The sequence below is a fragment of the Diadema antillarum genome, unplaced genomic scaffold, assembly GCF_040938485.1.
Source record: "Diadema antillarum isolate AM-2024a unplaced genomic scaffold, OU_Dant_1.0 seq00000961_RagTag, whole genome shotgun sequence".
Lineage (NCBI taxonomy): Eukaryota > Metazoa > Echinodermata > Echinoidea > Diadematoida > Diadematidae > Diadema > Diadema antillarum.
In genome coordinates, this window is record NW_027271808.1 from 211889 (window position 1) to 236095 (window position 24207).

The 24207-nt window shown below is 37.3% G+C and overlaps 1 protein-coding gene across 1 annotated transcript; it reads right to left on the reverse strand.

Annotated features, from left to right (window-relative positions):
• Positions 1-41: 41 nt before the first annotated feature.
• On the reverse strand, positions 42-23744 carry LOC139741885 (probable cysteine desulfurase). The gene is made up of 19 exons (XM_071652460.1): positions 23474-23744; positions 12510-12540; positions 11295-11411; positions 10643-10772; positions 9332-9397; positions 8903-8968; positions 7705-7846; positions 7275-7314; positions 6615-6688; positions 5772-5845; positions 5137-5247; positions 4663-4709; positions 3731-3935; positions 3229-3290; positions 2722-2805; positions 2044-2155; positions 1424-1597; positions 966-1019; positions 42-377 (listed from the first exon to the last, which is right to left on the reverse strand). Exons 1-19 carry the CDS (start codon positions 23742-23744, stop codon positions 42-44), a joined length of 2196 nt encoding a protein of 731 aa, XP_071508561.1.
• Positions 23745-24207: the final 463 nt, after the last annotated feature.

The window sequence follows — 24207 nt, forward strand, 5'->3', positions numbered from 1 at the left end:
GAGGTTAATCTCCGTCTTCAGTGAATGTCCATCTTCTGCTCTTACAAGATTACACATCCCCTTTGCTGCTGCGCCTCGACTTGTTGTGTCGCATCCTGGATTTTGGCGCTGCGTAGCCTCTGTTTTATCCCCCTGGCGTATTTCTTAGGAATGAACGGAGCCTTGCTCATGTGTCTGCGAGCATCAGCTGCCGTAGTCGGTCGTGATTCACTGATCCAACCATCCGCACGGCTGACTGCGGTTTTTGGACGGAGTTCGACGGCGGGGGCATCCGGGTGGAGGATGTGGTGAGCAGCTTCGTGAGGTTGCATGAACCAAATCAGATCTGGGTCACTTACGCCCTCTCCGGCAGAATCATGTAAGGCGTCGGCTGAAAACTACAAAGTAATAGTCCCAAAACATCTGGCATCAGTGCGGGTTGATCGTTGATAAAAACAATATTATTGCATTTCAGTTAAAACTAACATTCATTCATCTTAAAAATTATTGTATGTTACTCAATATCTAGACTCAGGGGAACTTTTCCATAGGATGTAGATAATGTTGTCCTATTTATATAATTATTCTCAGAACCAGATGTTACTTAAATCATTGCATTCAATATATTTGAATTATTCTTAATTTGTTTGAATTCAAAGAGACGCAAATGACGTTTCATATAAAATGTGTTCAAATTGTATTTTGCCGTATAAGCATATACCAAACTTATAAATGTGCTCAGGAAGATAAGATACCGTATTATCATTAATTGTGTTAGCTTATGATTCAATATACCCTGATTTAATTACGAGTGTTTCTTAAAATCCCCAAATCTAAGCATGTCATAGGGCAATACATGATCTTAAAGTGATCAAAGGGAAACTAAGGAGACCATTATTTTGTATTCTCGAACACATCGGTGAACTTAGATCCTGTGAAGAATGAAATATTATAATAATGTGTAAATGATAATTAATAGTTTTTACCTCCTTCTTTTCCACGACTTTCTCGAAGATTCGCTCAGCATCCGAAAGGGCAGTCTGCAATGGCAATGCCAAAAACGTAAACGTAACTCGAAGCTGCTGGACTATGTTTGTCAAGTAACTTTTTACATACAACGTAAACTCGTTTGATTTTGCACAATTACCTATTTGATGCTGCTATAATCGCATAAGACTTATCATAAGTACGATCTCTTTCATTTTTACCATCGGTGTCTGCGTGAAGTTAAGGCGTATACGTGAACCCTTGTAATCTTTTTCTATTAAAAATGCGTTAAGCGCTAACCAGCTGGGGTGTTATTAACGTAGCCTATATACCTGATGTTTTCTTTCGGCTGCCCTATCTTAATACTAAGCTTTAATGCTGTATAGTTATTTCTAAAATGTAGAAACAATAAATCAGTTTGAATTTAACCAGAGCGAATCAGACAAGAGTGGGGTACCTGAAAGACGTCATTACTCGAGGTTTGGGAACTCCGTGTGAAGGGACACGGAGGGGCGTTGAAGGAGCCCTGGCTGAAGATAGCGCTGTGCAAACTGTCGCTCTGTTCCGAGTTGATGCCGAGATCCTCCGAACCCACGAATCTCCAGTTGGCCGTTTTCGGATCGCACGAGTACTGACGGGGAAGCACCGAAGACAAAATTACAGTGGCAAAATCTCAGCGATTTGGCATTCTCCAACGTAAAACACCTATGAGTATAAATTGTATAATCACGTGACAAAGCTGACTGATGACCACATGATGACGGCCTGTCGAAAGACCAGCCTATTTCACATTTTGGTTAGATCATGGTATAAAGACAAGTGCTCTCGACTCTACCTGCGTTCGGTTCCTGGCCAATTCGCACATCCAAGAATGTGGTGTCTTGTCCACATTGTTTTTTTGTGTTCCTCAGAAGGAAGAGTACTTGACAATGTTTAAGACTCCTTAGGAAGAGTAGCGATTGCACTGAAGAAGGTACTCCCACCCCCTTCTAGTAGTAGCAGTATCAACACGTTGATTATGATCATATCGTCATCATTGGCATTATCATTATTCTCATCATAAGGGTTTTTTGTTACCTGGGACAGCATCTTCCAGCCATGTCGTCCTATCGCATCAACGGCTTCGAGGACGTAATCGACGACGGCATCCGAGAAAAAGAACGGCAGATTCAGTCGGATAAATCCTGGTCTGTTGCCATAGAAAGAGAGAAAAAGAGAGGAGGGGGCAGACAGAAATTTAAAGTTTGCTTATCTTTTCTCAGAGGCTAATTATCTTTTCTTCACTCGCTTCTCATACACTCTGACGTGGTAGCTTATCTTGGCAGATTGTGCCCAATAGTTTGGGTTTTGATTTGCTTTTGTTTTTTTGATCGAAGAAAAAATATAATACTCACATTCAATCCATAGAAGCATTATGAACTGCTTATAAGAATGATGAGTGAGGTGCCCGGTAAAGCTGACGGATATATTTCTTTTTGCTATTTTCATTTTTCAATGCTTTGGCGTATTTCCGTGACGTTGCGAAGATACGCATTAAGATGTCCTCAACAAGCTAAACTTGATAAATTGTCTTGTGTATAGGTAACAGAGAGTAATAGTATACTGTCTGCGCTGTGAACAACTTCACATGTCAGTGACGTAAAATTGATTTCTGAAATCGATCAAAAATATATCAGTTTCAATTCAACGTTAGAGACACTTAACTGATGTACAAATACTTGCATTAAATGACTCCAACTATTACGTGATACTCACTTCATGATTTCCAGCGGCTCGGCTGTCGTTTTCAGCGATTGGAGCATCTTTCTTGATTTCTTAATTTCAGGTGTTTCAAACTCACTGTATGAAAAAGACCACAATAACTGAACTTTATTCAGGGACGAAATCTCCAGAGAAGCATATAAACCGTTCACAAATGAGTTCCCCTCAGATCGCAAAATAGGCTTGCTGTGTATAACCTTAGAGATGACCTTAATTCTTTCAAAAAAGAAGAAATCAAAAGGCTAAGTGCAAGTTTGCACTTTGTCTCCTTGAAAATTGATTATCTTGTCAGCTTCTAAACTCTTCATGGGATTTAAACCTCTAAAAGAAATATACTTCTCGAAAAGGAATACTCTCGGATAAAATGTTGGTAAGAACTTCTATTCAATATCGTCACCATATCATCAAAGACAAATCTCTGTTTTATCTTGGCAACAAGCCACCGGACAACAAATTAAGTTATAGAAGAAGCTGTCCCCTACAATATTTAGAGCCACCAACCTGTCTTCTTTGAGAAAATAGATGAACTTTGCAGCCAGATCCTCATCAATGCCAAGGAGATCCTGAAAGAAATAAAGAAATGAGACAATTTTATCAAGTCTTCCCCCCAACGCTGTGACATCTCAATCCTTATATCATGGAACACACATTAGGGAGATTTTCATTTTTCTATATACTGCACACAAATAATAACAAGGAGGATAACAAAGTTACCTTAAAATTCTATTTCAGTGATTTATACATTTTAGTGTGGTAACTCGATGGGAAGTTAGCGTAATCATCAACCGAGAGTGATATTCATCTATCATAACCTACATCAGATCAGATCGTAAGGTACTTCGTGCTTGTGACGTACACTTCACACACATTAAAATCATCTTATAAATTGAATGTGCAGTTTGGAATATGGTACAGGTGATAGAGTCTCCCGTTGAGGAGATGTTCAGAGTTGAAATCTCTGCTATCATACCAGCTGCTCATCATTTTCCACAACGTGACTCACCTGAGCGTACGGCCCCGCGCATGCGCACCCGCCCCTGGCCTGGATGCCGTAGAGGTCGTTGAGGAGGACGGCTATGAAGTTGTGATGTAGCATCTTGCCGGTCTTCAGGTGGATGATGAGGAAGGAGAAGATGGGTAGCCGCTCGGCCCGCGTACTCCCCAAGAAGATGAAGCTAGGATTTAGCTTCCATTTCAGGAACGCCTTCCTGTTTATAGGATAACGTAAATCAATCGATAAAACTGACAAAACTATAAAGTACTAGTAAACGCTTGTTGCCGCCGCTCGTGATAACTGGTCTGGTGATGTTTGTTATTCCGAAGGTTCATTAATCCGAAAATGAAATGAGGTTCGTTACTCCGAGACACACGAATTCCCTATACATAGATGTTCGTTAATCCCAAGTGAAAAGAAGTTCGTTTATTCGAACATTGGTGACCTTATTCCGAAGGTTTGTTATTCGGAAACACACAAATTCCCTAAACTTAGATGTTCGTTAATCCGAAGTGAAAAAGGATTCGTTAATCCAAACATTTTTGTGACGCTACTCCGAAAGTTCGTTGTTTCGGAGGTTTGTAGTTCTGTAAATATAACAAGGCTCGTTATTTCAAAGGTTCGTTAACTCGATAATGAACATATTAAGGTTCGTTATTCCGAAGGTTAGTTATCCGAATATGAAAAAAAAAATGGTTATCTCGAGAAAAAAAAATAGATGCCTACCGTCGAACCTTCGGAATAACGAACTGTTTTACAATAAAAAGGTTTAACGTATTGCTGTTTGCTGAGTCACCGGCAGTTCGTGAGAGAAATGTTGCCTTCGCAGTTATTGAAGTCGATTCCAATTCCCAATGATATAATTATCGCATAACCACATGAAATTTAGGAAGGGGAAAGAAAGTGAGCGAAATTGCACTTAGCAAGACACGTGTACTTACTTTGTCAGCTCATGTTCTCGTTCCTCTATCAGGTCTGTACCAATGGCCTGCATAATTTCAAAATGTTTCAAAACAGTAGATTTATTATCAATATCAAATATTGCAGGAATGTGGAAGGATTCTGTACTATGCTAGTAACTATAAGCCACATTTCCTTGCAAAACTGGTGCTACAGATTCTGATGCATAATGACAAACATTATATCAACATGCAGGGCTGTGCTTTACTCAAAACATGTAGAAACAGTAACTTGAGAAAGATGTCAATAAACTAGTAAAACTGTCCTGTAGGGCCACATGCCTTGGCTCGGATTTGTAAGAAAGAGAGGCATGGCTTTTATCTGTGAATTCCATGTAAGATGAAGCTGGTTCCTTCGAGCCACATATTAACAACAACAACAACAACGACGACGACGACGACGACAACAACGACGACGACAACAACAACAACAACAACAACAAAATTTCATCTCACGTGTTTCAGCTTGAAGGTGAGGCCTGCGCGGATAGATTCGACGATAGCTGGCGTCCCACCCTCCTCCCTGTCTTCGATGTTGGGCAAGTAGTGATGGGTTTCCCTGGTAACCTGCACGAAGAGGACACATCATTTTGGGATATAATGATGTCACTCTCCCTGTGTTTGACGTGGCGGTATTACACAATATCGCATTTATGGCAGCGTTAAGAAAAACATTATCGGTCAAAATGCCATCATCTCACATACCATCACCTCAATACCAATCACCATCAGATAATGAAGATCACAAAACTCGCGAGTCAATTCAGCCCAATTTCATCGTCATCCCTGATTTTTCATCTCTCTTCTTTTGTTTCATCTTTGTCACGCCTAACGTTTTACACATGTCTGGTTGTAGAAAGCTTTATTGCAATTGCTTCGATTTATGCACATTTGATTTTGAAATGAAGAAGAAAGATTTCAGAGTTGAAATTAATCTTCACGACACGAATGCTCAGGGGATCTCAGCTGTCCTTTTAGGTGAGACAAGCTAAGTTCAGTGCATGGGAAAGATAAGAATCGTCCCGTCACATCTCAGATGCGTGGATGTAGATTGGATTTTCGACATTGTTGCCGAATAGTCGTCGACTTACATAGAGCACCGTGCCTCCCCCGACAGAGTGTGGCACAGGATTAACAAACAGCTTCTTCTTTGCCAGCAGCACACCTGCAGTGGAGCAATAACAATGTAATCGTTTTTATTGACCCAAGACGCATATTATAATGTCATGGTAGAAAATGTCAGCTAGCAATATCTAAAATACCCATTATAATTCCAGAAACCACGTAGAAATGATCATATCATTATGTAACTACGCTTTTTAAAAGGAGACTCTTGATCGGGTTCATACAAGAAAAGTTCTGAAAACAAAAGTCAGCATTAAAAAAAAATTGTGAAAGTTTTTACACTAACAACACTATCTTTCAATATTAAGAAATGCCGCTCATGCAGATCTACATGCTCAAGAAAAAAGCTGATTTCCTTAACTAATGATTGAAATTAAACGTATGAGAGTTTTTCTCGATAAAGTTTCCAGTATCGTTTGATCGCCAAAACAAGATCAGTCTTTTAATATGGAACATGCATAAACAACGCAATCCAAGACATTGAAAATACAAACAAACAAACAAACAAACAAACAAAGACGCAATAAATATCTGGCATGTTACACTGTTATAAAGTAATCATAAAACCTAGTGCTAAGTGTGACTTAATAGTAATGAATGTGGCTCAAATCTTCATATCTTCATTGGAGTCACTTTTTTTTTTGCCACTAGCACACCAACTCATCACACTTTCTATATTTTAGCACTGTTCCTTAATGTGGAATGAATCACTTGGTCAGTCAGTCTGTAATCCAAATTCCTATAGATTCGGATGTCGAAAGGTGAATATCGAATAAAATTACATTCTTGTATGCAAACTCTTTGCTTACCGGGCGTGCCAACTCCGCCGACGAACTTATGGGGTGACAGATAGACGGCGTCCTTACTGCAGTCCCCTTCGATACTGCTCGGAGGAAACAGTAAACATCCAGTATGAGTATATCACCACGAATCAAACTGCGAGCAATTCACAGGTTCAGTTGATCATTATTTAACCGAAAACCAAATTTCATCAGATTCACAGTACAATGAGCAAAGTTCTGGGGCTTTTCCAGCGACATGAATGAGCATATTTTGGAGATTGCAATAGCTGTATACACCTCACTAAGACTAAGAGAGAACATTTTTTTTTAAATTATTATTATCATTACTCATGAAACCGTGACATCGAATCGTAAACGTTCAGTACGTTGATGTGATCAAATATACCTGATTGTGAGCAACAGTTGTCTTACTTTTAAGATTCCAATCTATATTTTAGTTTTACTTTTTGCTTGACATCAGGAGGTGTGTGGATATCCCCTCTTTGAATACAGACTTGACATAAGATAATTTATAGCATGGCAGAAACTTTTTATGTCTACAGAGGTGACTTAGAATTTAAAAAAAAAATGAAATATTCAGGATCAAAATTCAAATATCGTTTCCTTTATGGTAATTCATTCTAAGTTCTTTTCGCTACTAAAGTCTAATGCTTTCAAAGAACTTACCCACTGTTTTCCGGATTCATGTCTATCCTCATGTATGGACCTAAAAGTTGACGAGAGAAGGGGGGGGGGGGGGAGGGAGGAGAGAATACTCAGTAGACAATACTCAAACTTAATTTCGCAGTTATCTGAGAATGAATGATGTATTAATGTATATATACAGGCCACTCCTGTTATAACAAAGTGCTCGGGACCGACAGTTGTTGTTTTGTCTGTTTGTTTGGGTTTTTTTTCTCGTTATATATGAATTTCATTTCGTTGTAATAAGGTTTATAAAAATATGGAGACAATAATTTGGGGACCTGAATTCTTACTCCGATATAACAAGAATTTCGTTATATACGAGCGCATCATATGCAATAGTTTCTTTAGGATACATAATTCTACAAAGAAATAAAAAAAAAGACAAGAAACAAAAACAGTGTGTCCAAACCTGCAGTAGCGTAGTCCCAGAAGGAGAGGGCGCCATATTTGTGTAACAGCGCCGCCACGGCGTGAGTGTCGGAGATGATCCCAGTGACATTCGATGCTGCTGAGAAGCAACCGACGAGCAGGCAACCCTTCTTCTGATGTAACTGGAAAGATGATACCAAAGAGTATATACCTATACTTACTTATACTTACAGGGCTGTTATCTTTTTATTTAGTGTCATTTAGCAAATGGTGTAAAAATGCTCTTACTGAGAATGATTCTCTTTGATGGTGTTTATCCAGGTTTGTTATCATTTTATAATGCAACTGCAAATGAAAGTTTATTGGTGAATTCAAGTTGTAAAGGTATGAAAATTAAGGTCAATAACTGATAATAGCTGGTATAATGAATTGATGTAAACTAATGTTCTCCGAGGATATAGGCACCGGACAGTCAGGCATGCAGAGAACACAAATAATTTCTCAGATATAAAGGAGTATCCTCTGCAAGAGATTTGCTGAAATTCGATAATGGTGGAAGAATGAACGATGAAGGAACTAAAACGATAAAGGTGAGTCAGCATGTCTTTTTCTCCAAAATTTAGGGAGCGTAAACAAAGAGCACACTGTCACTTTCTGTTCAGTATACCTACTCTGCGATAATCTTCTCTTTTTTTTTCTTTCTTTCAAACTAGGCGGAGATTTTCAAAGCGTCAAGTTTTTCTTTTTGTTGGCTTTTTTAAAGGTGGATCAAGGTGTCGTTCTAAAAGATAGCCAGCTTGATCAAGAGGAGTGTGTGTTGATGACCTTGCCCTCAATGAGCCCAATGTTAAAGCCTGCTTTGAGCTCTATAAATGGGGATGAAGTATCCAGACCCTTTTAATAATTCACAATGGAACACATCGATGCGCTTTTACCTTTGAATGGTCTCCGTGGGACCGACCAGCCCTTTGTAGCCTGCATGGATCAAGTCAAGCGTTCATGCGCTTAAAGTAAAAATAGCCTTCGACTATTTTATGTCAGGCCTTAATCCCCTTCTCTGTGTTGCGTACCCTTACCAGAGGAAGGAGTCATTGTTTTAGGTTTGGTGTTGTTGAGCATTCCCAGATTGTCCATATTTTTTTCATGTAGGGTTAATCTTCAAGTGTGTTCAGTAGTCATTTTAACCTTAAACATCGTTATTTCGAGCGTGTTAATAAAAATGTGACTCATTAACTCACCACTAACTGTTGTTCCAGGATTCTGGTGTTTACCAATCCTTGATCGTCGTCTCGAATCCTGACAATCTATGAAGAAATATTAGTTTAAAAAAAGATAAGCGTATGAAGATAAAATAAAGTAAGAAAGTAAAGCAATTCGCGAAAAAGAAAATAAATAAATAAATAAATATAGCTTTTTCTAAGGTGAAGGAAGAAACAGCACTGTATAAGGACGCGTCATTTGCAAAACCTCTCATACCCTTGAAATTGATTTAAAAACCGCCTTCATAAAACTCACTCATCAATACACGTTGGGTGAGAAAGCATCAAGCTGTTATCAAGCAACCAAAATGGCATAAGGCATACCCCTTCCCTTCCCCTTCTTTCCCTATCAGATAAAAATGTCCCCCGAAAAATCACCAACTTACAAGCAAACTAAAAAATGCTTACTTTTGCCCCAGACTCCTTCCAAGGTAGAATGTTGGAGTGGTGTTCATAGGGTCCAACAAACACCACCTGTAATATTAGGAACATAGACATCACAAGTATCATATCTGAACGATTCAGGCAAAATAGTTGACTCGAGTATCGTCATTTTTAAAAAAAAATCCTGGATAATAGTATGCGATAGGTTAAGATCTTGTCGTGGAATCAATTGCTATAAGCGAACCCTACTTCTGTACGTCTGTCTGTCTGTCTGTCTGTCTGTCTGTCTGTCTGTCTGTTCGTCCGACTCTTTCTCTCTCTTTCTCTTTCTCTCTCTCTCTCTCTATCTATCTATCTATCTATCTATCTATCTATTTATCTATCTATCTATCTTGTTATCTCTATCTGTCTGTCTGTCTGTCTGTCTTCATGTCTTTGTCTGTCTTTTCTTTCTTTTTTTTCTCGCTTCTATTCTGCCGTCGTCATGTTCTGAATTTTTTGATATAGAGGTAATTTAAATCCTCTCCACAGTGATTGCCTCACGCATCACACAATGCTCTATTTGTTCATTCATATATAATATATACGTCTTCTTATTGAAAATGGGGACATCGGAATTTTTCCCCCCATACAATTGAAGTAGAGCATTCACACTGCGTCTTTGCAGAACTTCCCGAACCTGTCAGTTCTTTGTTAGAACTTGACCCTTTTTTTTCAACGGACAGAAATGTTTACACCGAAGCTGACGGTGGGGTGTTTTTATTTAATGAGTTTTGTTCAGAAGCAGGTGCACTTTTTTTTTTCTCTGTTCAGTCTTTCTATAAAAAGCGTAACTTTTCCATAACTGAAAAATCATATTGAAAAAAAAAAATCAACAACACAAAGAGGGAATTGGTTGAAATGGGATTTATTATGTCGACGTCAAAATCTCGCCTTGGGCAAATATTTTTCTAGGCCGTCAATAACTTGAACAAGAACTGTAATTCATCTAGGTATGAACGTAAAATGCGTTCCTTGTGTACTTGTACGACAGATCTTGTTGTAGTACTCGAGACGAATATCCTCGTACATTCCTCCTTGTGATCTGAAATGGAACTTTGAAGACCTGCTGACAACAATGTAACTCAAATTTTCACTCCATTGCCAATGGGGCTATTGCGTCCTCGTAAGAGTACTCACGCAAGATATTAGAATTTTAAGCGAAAAAAAAAACAACAACTTGATATCTGTGTACTCTAGCAAGACAATGATTGAAGAAAACAAAACGCTCTGAGTAGAATGTGCAACAATAAGTCCCTCATCAGAATGGAAGGAATATCGACCGATCCTCCTTACCGTTTTCTTGGCTCGGGCGCCCTTGAGCATGAGCGCGGAGACGAGTTTGTTGACGGCACCCGTCGTCCCGCTACCGGTGAAGATGAGAGCGTCCTCGTCGGTGGCGTTCACGCACTTCTTGATGATGTCTCTTTAAGATTATTTACAAACATTTTTTTTTCACGAGTCAATAAACAAACAAACATTTTCGCAAAGGGCAGCGAGATTGTTTGATTGGTTTTAAGAGAGAGTTAAGAAAAGTTTGAAGATTTTGTGTGTGTTTACCCGATAAATTTTTCCGAGATAAAAAAAAAGTCTAGCATTGATATGTTTTGCGTTTATTTCATAATTGAATGCTACCACTATTCATTCTCGAACTGTCTTGAATCTACCAATATCGATTTCGCATCTCTGTGTTGTTACGACTTTATGATAGTTAATATCTGTCAGGTTTTCGAGATAAAAAATTAAAAATAGACAATAAAAACGAATTTGACTCTTCTATTTTTTATCCCAATATACTCGCAAGTCTTTTTTTTTTTATTGAATGGCATATTCATTCACCCAAGTTGTAATACCGGAGATCAACAAAACAGAAGACAGAATAACCAGTGATAAGCAGTAGAGATGTAAAACATTCGGAAGAAAAGCGTCCACTCCCTATATTGCCTACCTTGCCTCGTGCCGAAATTTGGTGGTCTGTCGTGCCATGAGTCCCGTAGTGGTGTGCGTGTTGGCATACAAGGGTTGGACGTGGTCTTTGATGTAATCCTCAATGAAAGACAGCGGTCTAAAATAATAACAAAAACAAAAAAACAAAACCGGAATTAAGACACTGCCACTTCTACCTAAATTTTGGCACAAATATTTCGTATGTTTATGTCATGATTTTGAGCTGCGTGCTGCGAGGCAACGCAAATCCTTATCATATGTGGTAAAAAAAAATGACGTTGATCCCAAAAGCCGTCATGAGATTTTCAATTTGATATTGGCGCTTTTTGTGTGCAGGCTCGTTCAAAGTGTGAAAATGAATTACCTTTTGACTAAGTATGAGACGATTGGTAGAATCTTTGTCACATCATAGGTTCTCCACTAATATCTGTTTGAGTTTATTTCTATATTTTTGTTATTTATCTTTAAGCAGAGTCAGCATGAATGTTGGATCGCAGGTTGTTGTACTGACGGTCAGACGGAATCGTTGAAAATCTTTCATGATGTTTTGCATTCGGAAATGTTCATACAGGTAGGTCAAAGACTTATGTATCTGATGAGCCCTATGAGAAAATGACGTCGCATTGTTCCTTGATAGCATTCTATGGATAATACATTCTTAATTTGACAGTAATGGTATAAGTTCAACCGCAGACGTGCATGATAATTTCCCCATGATTTGAATATAGCCATATGTGGTAGGTTGTTTGATTTGTTTCTCACACACACACACACACACACACACATACTTCTGCCATTATGGATAACATATCTGACTGTTCCTTTCTTGTTGAATACATGAACTCTCTTCTCAGTAAATGCTATAGTCAATAATGATAAGCTTTCCGCACATACGTATATTCCGCCAGTCTGTTTAGGGCCACTGGTATAAAAGTCTCATAATTCAATACAAACGGAAGACAAATTTTGCGTTCGCGATACCTCCAACTTGTCAACGATTGCATCCCTCATCTTTTACCAGAATAAAATCCACTCTACATGATCATTCTACAAAGGAATCATCCAGAACACTCGCCAATTGTAATTTCTTTTGCGACAAAACTGCATTGTCAAATATATAGGCCTTCATGTCAAATTCGTCTTCATCCCCTCCCCCGCCCCCACTCTATTGATTCCTTGTATACACCACTATTTATATAGGGGATATTGTTCTTACCTCCCCGACGCCGTATAGTCACAGTAGACCACTGGTGCAAAAGAAAAAGAGAGAAGAAACAACAACATCAACAAAATGGCTTTTTGATTCCAAAAGTGAGATTCTCCCAGAATGATAATGGGGGTCGTCAGTCAGACGAGAAATGTTATTTGCACTTGACTCTAAACTGATCGTGTGTGTTTGCATTAAATCACAATCGAACTCTCAAGCTTTCATACTAAAAAACTATAGGAAAAAGTTTCTGATCAATCAAGGTGAGCCGAAATGTCAGTGGCAGAAAGAAAAGCGCCAAGAAGATAGATGGTCACCAAGCATTGACTAACATTATTGTGCATTCATTGTATAGACACACACACACACACACGCACAAACAACACGTACCAACAACTCGATACCAAACATCACTCGTACGTCATAATCGATTCGAATATCACGCAGCGTGTTAACATTAATCAGGAGTCAAACAGCATAACTATAGGGATCATATAGAATGGTATTCTTTCTTACATCTATCTCATTTTGTTGTAACCTTTTTTTTTTTCTCAAATTTTCTCAGGACCCGAGTCGTGACGTGAAACCCCGAATTTTACGTACCCTCTAGTTCTTTTTCATGTCGACTGACGTGATATCTCCATTAGTAACGAGAAAAAGGAACGATTGTTATATACCCTGGCTATTCACCATGACTACAACTAAGACACCTGTTCTGTGTGTATGGCAACATCATGCTCATAAACATAGGCAATTTCAACTGAAATGAGTTCTTGTGATGGGAATTATACACGATATAGATTATAAAATGGAGTCCCCGATTCTGACGAACATTGTCACACTAGTTTTTAAAGACATAATATTAAATAAAGATGATCATCACCAACATATTCAATTCTCATGTCTGTCTATAAGCAATTCAGTCAAAGAACTTGTAATAGGCGGATAAAAGAAACACAGATTTCACTGATTGAGGTTGGAAAGGAAGAAACTAAAACTTACGTAATGTTTTACATATTGGCTGCAAACCGGTAAAGCAATGTAGGGTATGATACGTTTATACTTTAACCATACATTGTATGCAACATATACATACATACATATACTTACATATATGTAGACACACATACACACACACACACACATACACACACATACACACACATACGCCTACACACATACACACACTCATACAGATACACGTACACATGCACTTTATGTATATATTTTTTCTTTCTTTTCTCAAAGACATTTTCTTTGCTTAAAGTTTTTTTTTTTTTTTAATTTTGTTTTTATTCAAAAAATCAATGAGGAATCACATTTACAAATGATTTTACAAGATTAGCATACAAATCACAAAAATAAAAGAAGAAATAATAACAATAATAATAATAAAGGGCAGAACAAAGATAAAATGCATGTATTATTCAAGAGCTGAGCTCCGAAACACAGGAAGAGAAGCTAAGGTATTCACATTATGTCTTATGTTTAACTTCCAGTTTGGTATTTTGGCCCTGCACTTCATTTGACCCCAATAAATTACAAAACATCCTTTGATGTGCGCAACCATCTGGCATTCCTTTGATGTACTGAAGGCGATTGGAGTCTGAAGGTCGACCAGCGGAGCGATCTACATAATAGAGTTTACACCACCAGATCAACTTTTCTTAGCTAACGCAGCCACCTGAAACAAACTCTCTCCCCCTTCCCCCTCTCTCTCCCCTCCTCTCTCTCTCACCCCCATACACATTTAACATACATGTATATTCAACCTCCATTGCATCCCGAAACAACACTCGAAATCACTGTTATAAAGGGAATCGCTCCGCCACCCGATCTCCCCCATCCAATCATTCCAAAATACGTACATGTACAATCGTATATAGATGTATTATTCCATTGGAAGGTTAAGAATTCAAAGGACATTTTAAAAGCAGATTGTTATTTGCTCGCAAAGGCCTTGTGAGTCAAGATGTCATAATTAATCGGGGAGCTCGCCCTTGGAAGAATAAATGAATTAAAGGTACTATAGTATGTGAATATGCAGTATAACACTGAGCATTGTACTTATACTTTATAATTATGGTATTACAGGTACATAGCATAAACAAGATCTTAACAAGGAAAAAAATAAAGGAAGAGTGGCAGTGTACACCACTTTTGTCGAGGGTTGCAGAAGTATATCAGCACAGGCAATAAATCATTTAGTACAAGTGTAGGGATGAATACAATTGTATAAATGAGCAAAAGGAGCAGGCATTGAACTACAATATAAAGTGTAATGCATACATGTACATCGCATCACTCAAAATAAACAACAAAGTAAAATATCTCAAAACCCATCATCCAAAATAAAATATGGCTCGCATATACAAATTTGATGAGATAGAAAGAAAGAAAAAGTGAGGGAAAATTATAAATCAAATCGCCATTTCTTAAAGTGCACGGGCAATTTGTTTCTTTTTTTAGCAGAGAAGTATTCAACTTCTTTCTGTTTCCTAACAAAGCATTTAAATGCAGTAAAATTGGGGAGACTGTTATTAAACTTGCAAATATAAATGTAGTATTTTACAAGCAAAAACAAATACGTAACAAATTTATCACTACAAATGCCAAATAATTTTTCAAAATTGGTTACATTACAAACATTCTCACATTTCTGTGAGATTACATCCAAAACCCCTTGCCAGATTAAAATGACTTTATCACATTCACAAAATAAATGAATCATTGTTTCGTCCCCAGTATCACACAATGAACATTTTGGAGAATCTCTTCTATTAATTTTATAAAGAAAATGATTTAAAGCAATTGCCTTATGAAAGATTTTAAAATAAAATGATCTCAATTTTGTGTCAATGGTACAAAAATAATTAGAAATATGTATTTTCTCCCAGTCTAAGTTAACAGGCACGGGTATTTTATCACCCCAATACTGATATCTCTTATCTGGAACATGGGAGCCTATTAAAATATCATATGCATTCTTTGGAACTTTCTTTGTGCTTAAAAGCTTTTGAACTATAGTTTCATGAACTCCAAAAATATCTTTGTCAAAATTCCTAATCCATTTTTCAGGTATATTTTTTATCAAGAAATTAAATTTTCTTCTATCACTCAAGGGAATGCCAAAATCTAAAACTAATTCTTCGAATAATTTATGACCTGTTAAAGGAGGGTTGAATAAATCCGACATGGTAAGAATATTATTATCGAACCAGGATTCATAAAATAAACATGATTTAGATTTTGAACGAATAAGCCGGTTAAACCAAAGACACTGACATGCACTTAAATCTGAAAATTTATGGCCATAAAACTCTACAGTAGCTACTTCTCGATATATATACCATGCACGGAGAGATTCTGCAAGTTGTGTACTGCCAAGTGAATTAAGAATATTTTCTGGAGCAAAGGAGTTCCACAAAAATGAAATTTCAGCATTAAATTTTTGCAAAAAGGATAATTCAATAGATTTCCAAGGGGCAACAAAATTTACATCAAGGAGGTGTTTTACCCAAACCAACTTTTGGGCATTGGCAAAAGATAAAGGATCGATCATTTTTAAACCACCTTCAGCATAATTATTACACACAATCTGTCTCTGGACTCTGTCCTTGCCTCCATTCCAGATGAATCTAAAAAAGATTGTATTTAACTTTTGGAAAAAGGAACGAGGGATTCTAATACAAAGCACAGAAAATAGAAATATCAATTGTGGTAATACCAAAGTTTTAACAACACACACTTTACCTATTAGAGAAAGATTCCTCATTCGCCAACAGTTTAATGTTTGCTCAATTCTGTTCAACTTACTATTAAAATTTAAATCAAACATACGGTGAACATTCAAAGAAAATCTAACACCCAAACAATTAAATTCTGACTTTTGCCAGGATACACCATGACTGGTGAATGGGAAATCCAAAGATCCTTTTTTTGCGCCAATCCATATAGCCTCCGTTTTACTAAAATTAAGTTTACATCCAGAGTACTGGCCAAAATTGGATAGAGTTTCAAATAACTGAGAAAAAGAAATATTAGACCCATCAATAAAACAGACAGAGTCATCTGCAAAAAGAGAAATTTTGGCTTCTTCATCTACAAATGAGATACCTCTTATTAGGTCATTTTGTCGTACGGACAGTGCCATAATCTCAATTACGAGAAGAAAGAGATAAGGTGAAATTGGGCACCCTTGAAAAATTCCTCTCTTCATAAAAATACGACTGGATAAAAACCCATTATTTATTACATAACTTTGACGAGCTGAATACAAGGTTTTAATAGAATCAATAAATTTATGACCAAAATTGAATTTTTCAAGGATTTTAAATAAGAAATCATGGGAAACACTATCAAATGCCTTCTCAATATCAAGCAAAATAATTGAACCAGGAATGTCATAAGCTTCAGCATATTCAATAATATCTAAAATAAAACGGATGTTGTGCCCAATATTTCTCCCTTGCAAGAAACCAGATTGGTCCACATGAATGAGATAATCCAGACAACGTTTCAATCGGTTGGCTATGCATTTGGCTAGAATTTTATAATCAGTAGTCAAAAGAGTAATAGGTCTGTAATTTTTTACTAACAGGGGGTCTTTATCTTTTTTGGGAAGAAGGGTTATTATACCATTCCTTTGGGAGGCTGACATTAAACCATTTTGCAGAGAGAAATTAAAGGAATTTACAAGCATATCACAAATATCACTCCAAAAAACAATGTAAAACTCAATAGGCAATCCATCTAACCCCGGGGTTTTATTCTTTTTCATGGACTTGACCACATTAAATATTTCATTTTTGGTAAGGGGAGCCTCCAATAACTGTTTGTCATCCTCATGTAAGAGAGGTATGGAAATATTATTCAAATATGTTTCACATGCTTCATTATCAAAATCAGTATTAGGAACTGAATATAACTTACTGTAAAATTCATAAATATTATTCAGAATATCTTTGGAATCTGTAATCACATTATTATCATTATCTTTCAATTTATTTATATTTTTCTTTTGCCAAGATCTATTTTCCAAGTTACAAAAATATTTGTTACTTTTTTCACCTTCTTCTAACCATCTCACCCTTGATCTTATTATTAGTCCTTTTGTTTCGAAATCAAAAATTTTATCCAATTTATCTTCCAATTCTTCAAATTGTGAGTACAAAGGGTCGTCAGGTAAAACAGAGTTGTTTGACAGTTTTGATTTAATCTTATCAATACTTTCTAATAATTCATTTTTCTCTTTATTTCTATCCTTTTTTTTTCGTGCAGAATATTCAATAGCGACCCCAGTGATGAAACATTTTAAAGAATCCCACAATATATTAGAATCACATTGGGAGTCTTTATGAATGATCTTAAAATCCTTAATTTTTTCCTTTATTAAATTAATAAAATCTGTATCATAATATAAATAATACGTATTCAGTTTCCAATATCCTCTGCCTCTGGGAGGCTGATTATCATTGAAACAAACAGAAACAGTTGAATGATCAGAATTAATTCCAGGCAAAATTTTAGTTTCTTTACAGTTATTTACAAAGTTATCTGAGACTAAAATAAAATCCAACCTAGATAAGACTTGAGGTGTTTTTTGGTGTCTTGTATATTTTTTCAAATTAGGATTAAAAAGTCTCCAGATATCACACAAACCAAATTCGTCCATCAATGCAGAAAGCATTTCACTTGCTTTTATATTAGAATGTTTATTCCTAGAACCTTGGTAATCAAGAGGGCCAAGAACAGTATTAAAATCACCAGCTACTAACAGGGAAAAAACATCAAGTTTATTAATTTCAGCAAACAAATGAAGTAAAAACTCAGAATCGTCATTGTTAGGAGCATATACATTTACAAGAGTTAGGGGGAATTCATTGAGAGTGGAGTTCAAAATTAAAAATCTACCATTGGGATCTCTAAAAATGGATTTCACCTTAAGATTTATTGAATTCCTAATAAGGATTGCTACCCCACGGCTATTGGAGGTAAATGAAGCAAAAAAGGCATGTTCACCCCATTGAGAGTGCCACAATTTTTCATCCTCTCTACTGCAATGCGTTTCTTGGAGAAACAAAATATCACAATTAAGAGAGCGAAAGTAATGAAAAATCTTTCTCCTTTTCACATAATCCTGCAACCCTCGACAATTGAACGAATGTAGTTTTATATACATTAAAAAACATCTATTAATAATACCATTAAAACATATATGGCAAAACAAAAGGGCCGAGCCCATAAAGGAAAGTGTACAATACTCAAAGCCAAACAAAATATATATAATATATAATACATTTCTAGGTTGCCTTGAAAATAGATTATGCAATGTCTGCCAAACAAAAAGAAAAAATTAAGTAAAAAACAATAAAAGAAAAACGAACTAAAACCGAGCATTGGTGTAATCATGAAAGAACAAACTGAGCAAAATGTGGTGCAAGATGAAAAATGCAGGCCTCAAATCAAACCACGGACCTGCACAATGCACACTTCTCTGGCTTGGTGTTTGTGGGCAACATCTTTTTCATGCCCTTTATCCAGTTACTATAGTCAGACATTAAAACAAGCATATTTAAAAACAAACATACTTATGAAAACAAACAAACTTAAAAGCAAACATGGAATAGTCATAACATTTTATGATACGATCCAAAATATTGTACAAAGCTGTGACAATATGATCCTCTTGTTTGATCCCGTTCATATTTGGGTGACAGATTTTTTTACATTTATATCCAATGATCTGTTAAAAATCACTATCACGGACACAAATAAAACCATGATGTACTCTTGATTCTTCATCGCTATTTGAAATCCAACGAGGAGTCTTGTTGGTATCTTATTTTGATTGCTTCTGATCTGCAACAGCTGGTGGGTCTGATGGTGTTATGATCCGTCCACTAGAGTCCTTGGCTTTCAGTATAGCGGGAAAAATGAAAAAGGGTTTCAGACCCTTTTCCCTGAGCGCTTTGAAGGATGACATCTGAGCTTTTCTTCGCTCCAAAACACGCTTTGACAGATCATCACTGATGAAGATCTTCCTCTCCCTTTCTTCTTTGCTCGACACGAAGCGGATCAACTCCCTTTTCACTCTTTCTTTATCCCTGTAGTGGTTGAATCCAACATGCACTGGCCTGGGTCTCTGTTGTGCATCATGCCTGTTGCTACGATAGGTGGGCGTTCGGTGTACTCTTGAAGTGCATCTATCAATGTCGACATCAACTTTGGCGATCTGAAGAAACTGCTTCACTACTTGCGTGGTGTTATTCTCCTCCTTATCCCCTTCGGGTAGGTTGTAAATTACAATGTTATTTCTCCTAGATCTATTTTCTAGATCGTCAATTCGGTCCTCAGCCTTGGCTAAAGCCACCGACAGACTATCAACTTTGGCACTTACTTCGTCTATGTTGTGTTGCAGCACGCCATGAGTATCCGCGCACTGAGCAGTAAGTTGCTCAAAACGGGCGATTTGCCTAGCCTCGTACGCCTTAAACCACCGGGGAGCGTCATTGTCGATTTCCGTACCTTCGGCCACGCCGACCATATTTCCACTGTCAGTTTTCAACTTTTTCTTCACTGGGCTGTTGGAGACTGAACCAGAGTCCATGTTTGAACCAAGAGGATCCAAAATGATAGTCTGACTATATGATTATATGTTAATTACTTGAAATGGCGTAAATCAGGGCATGATATGAAATTTCCTCAGAGCACTGTCACAGCACGTGTCGCTCTACCCGCCGCCATATTGCTCCTCCTTCTTTGCTTAAAGTTGTCACTAATAAATCATTCGTTTGCTGTCAGTCTTCTCATTATTTGTTTCCATTATTACTTTATGTTTATAATATACATATATTTACAAGAATATAGGCAAAGGGTATTCATTGCCTTGCGTTTGTATCAATATAGAAGTTAATCGAAAGTAGGCCTACAGATCTCACACAGCATAAAAAAAGGACAAAACATACTTAGAAACACCGAGTCCTTCATGTAAATTTGTGTGAAAGAATGACACAAAAACAAAAGACTAGCACGAGAAAACAACCTTAAAGGGATGATATACTATTGGTTAAAGGAAGAATTCAGCTTTTAAATTTTAGCGATATGATTAGAAACCACATCATGAAATGCTGAAATACATACAATTCTAAGAGGAATTCAAAATTTATCTGAGGGAAATCGTTTTGAACGTGAAGTGGCTGAGATATCCAAAACAAAGTAAAACAAAGCGATCCTAATAAAAAGTGGGTCCCACCTTTTATTAGGATCGCTTTGTTCGGGATATCTTAGCCATTTCAAAATCAATTTTTATTAAATGAACTTTGAATTCCTCTTAGAATAACATGCTCTCTCATATTATTTCATAAGAGATTTCTCATTATCTCAATTTTGAAAAAAAAAATCATGATAAAAAACAATGGTAACCTCAAGCCCAATCTCAACCAAAACTGTACAATCCCTTTAAAACAAACGTCATCAAACATCACTAAAATCAATCAAGGACTGCCAAGTTGCATTTTCTTGCTCAGTGTTCGTTTTGTTCTTTTTTCTTATGTTGTCTTTTGGATATTCGAACGGATGCTGTCAAAGCGGTATACAGGATGGAAATCTGATTTTGGAATAGAGTTTTGTCGGTAGTATAAGCTGATTAACGCTGGACCACGACGCTTTTCTTTGATAGGTACTATATCCTGGACTATTCACACTATTTGGCGTTGAGGTTTTTTACAAACTCATCTTAAAGTTTTCCGAGCCATGAAATATCCTTTGGGTCCATGTCTGGCACTTGTTTTGGCAACACGAGTCAAGCTGCATTGAAGTTAGCAGGTTACGCTAATAGAATTAAACTATTAAAGAAAATGACACGGGAGCAGCGTCCCCTTACCCTGTATTGAACCTTTGTCACCCTTGAGTTGATCTTATGTCTACCTGCAAACCGTTTTCGATTACGTCTCATTGTTACGACATCCTCTTAATCAGGTATCGTTTTAAGTAATCCTCTATTATTCTTGGTATTCTAAGTTCTACCAGACAAAGTATCGCCTCACCCCTCCCTCACCCCTCCCTTACCCCTCCTTCCTCATCCTCCCTCCCTTCTTCCTGTCTCTTTCTCTATGAAAAGGTAACTGACACTAATCTGTTAATCTTTGGGCGTCGAGCGGAACGTTCCATTCTCCAGAATCGAACGAAATGGAACTACTATAGTACCTTCCTTAAGCCACGCACTCCAGTCACGGCTATTAACATAGTATAGACTAGTCATTCTGTGTAAAAGCCTATCGACATCCCATGAAAAAAAAAAAAACGCACACACACACACACACACACACACACAAGAACTTTACCCTAGAAGGGCATAAGCTACGGTTAGCACTGGTTAGGCTGGTTTTAAATTTTGCACAAAAATGTCCTGGAATATAATCGCGAACGAGACAACTAAAATAATTTGTGCAGATGCACTTGTTGTGTAAATTTTTCATGCTGACCGCTGTATACTGACCGAATCGTGACGTAATAACTGTGTACGTCACTGTTTCAGCTTTCATGCATAAGCCTGCAGTCTTTTCGATTCCCTCCCCTACGTCACCCTCGCTAGTCACATACAACCCTTGTGAAACGGGACAGGACGGAAGTCATGAAATATCCGTGTTGAATCACTCCTCGTGATCATTAACTTGATTTACATTAGATGACATGTTTAGTTAAGACTTTCCAAGAATTTTCTTTTTCACTGAAATGAAGAATCAAAATAATCAATGGTCGAAACAATAATGCGTCAATTCAACAAAAAGTAATTATACAAATATATCAATATGACAATCACGTAATTATCCCGGTGTTGAAATGTAATAGCGATATAATCATCCAGTTTCCCTATCTTATATAATAGCAGTTGTGTCATAATATAGTAATCTTTCAATCAAACTGTTTCCAAGATCAGCATGATTCAATGACTCGTGTATTTCCTCTGCTTGTATAAATTTATCGACTTTATCCATGCCTGCGTGCAGTTGAGTTTGTTTAAGCAGTAAGTGTGTTTGTTTGTGCCCAGGTGTGTTCTCCAATTTAGTGTTCACTTTTTCTTTCTTTTTTTTTGAGAGAGAGATGGAGAGAGAGAGAGAGAGAGAGAGGGAGTGAGAGAGAGAACGATGATGCCAGGAATAGACAACTGACATATGCCATTACGGACAGGTATTGGTAGTGGCTTTTCATGGATTAATGTGGTCACTCATGCGTTACGGGCAAGATTAAGACAAATATCTCTCGGGAGGAAAACAAAAAGAAACTGATTAAATGGTGGCTTTAACACTTCAAGATGCGTTTCTAGATTTAAAGAAATTTGACCATAGTCTGACAGGTCAGAGTAAGTTAGACGAGTACTTTGAACTCTTCTGGCAAATAAAGGTCATCGATTTTTTTTTTTTTTCGTAAGTACGTTACATCTGTACGTAAGCGTCATTCAGTCTACCTGATCCGTTAAACAAAAAATAAACGAACGCGAGCGCGCGCACAAACATGCACACACGAATTCACACACACACACACACACACACACACACACACACAATTTCGTTATACATTTTGATATATTTAGATATTTAGATATTCATATGTAATACATTTTACATTCATATACATATATATATATATATACATGTATATATATATATATATATATATATATATACTTATAATATGTAATACAGAGCTTGACACTACTCTTTTTTTTTTCAAAGAAATCAAAAAATAAAAGGAAATATAACAATTTTGGCCCTATTTCGAATCTTAGTTGCCCAGTCACGCCACCCAAAGATGGGCTGTTTGAAATTTTGGTGGCTCGACGTCAATTTTTACTGGCGCCGGACCACCGGACCATCGGGCCACCAGGCCTCCGCTAAAGTCGAGCCGTTAATATGGAATACAAACTGCACACCAGATGATAGCATGATTCATAAGAGAATGGAATATCTAACCTAGTCGTTCTCCAAATGGTCCCGGAGACCACGTGTCCTTCCCGATTACGTGTTCTTCCACGTAGCTGAGCAGAGCACGTCCCTCGGCTTGGTCGTTTTCGCGACCGTTTTCGCTTCCAGAGCTGTGGCCCGAGTCGGGTGAACTCTCTCCGCCACGGCGAACTTTTCCAACGTGTTCCTCTACGATCGCGTCATCGAGATCGCGCAGGAGTTCGTCGGCAGCACCGAGGGTGATGTCCACGCCACTGATTGTCCGATTGGACGACGTCATGTTGGAAGGAGATGTGGGTTCTTGTCGTGTTTCTATTACGATATTTTCTTCATAACAAATGTCACAGTGGCGCGCGTCGAAATTGAAAGATTTTTAATGGTATTCAATCTTGGAAAAGTTTGGAAATAATATGCTTGTCAAACATTTTCAGCCCATAGCATATCTTCCATCCGATTTTCGTATAGCTCTCTGAAATGACAACAGGAAAAAAAAAAACACTTTAACTAGTTGCAAAGCTTTCAAGATGACGTGCAGCTGACATGATTTGGGGCTAAAGTTTTTCACTCATAGCTGAGGCGACGAACTCATGGCAAATGGAGGTGAACAAACAAGAAATATATGAAAGGGAAACAATGCTACGGCAAAGGAAACAGTTAATGCTTGTGCAAAGAAAAATACATTACAATTTCATACATTACCCTCTGAAGCACGCAGGTAAAATGACCTGCTCGTTTTTCATGCA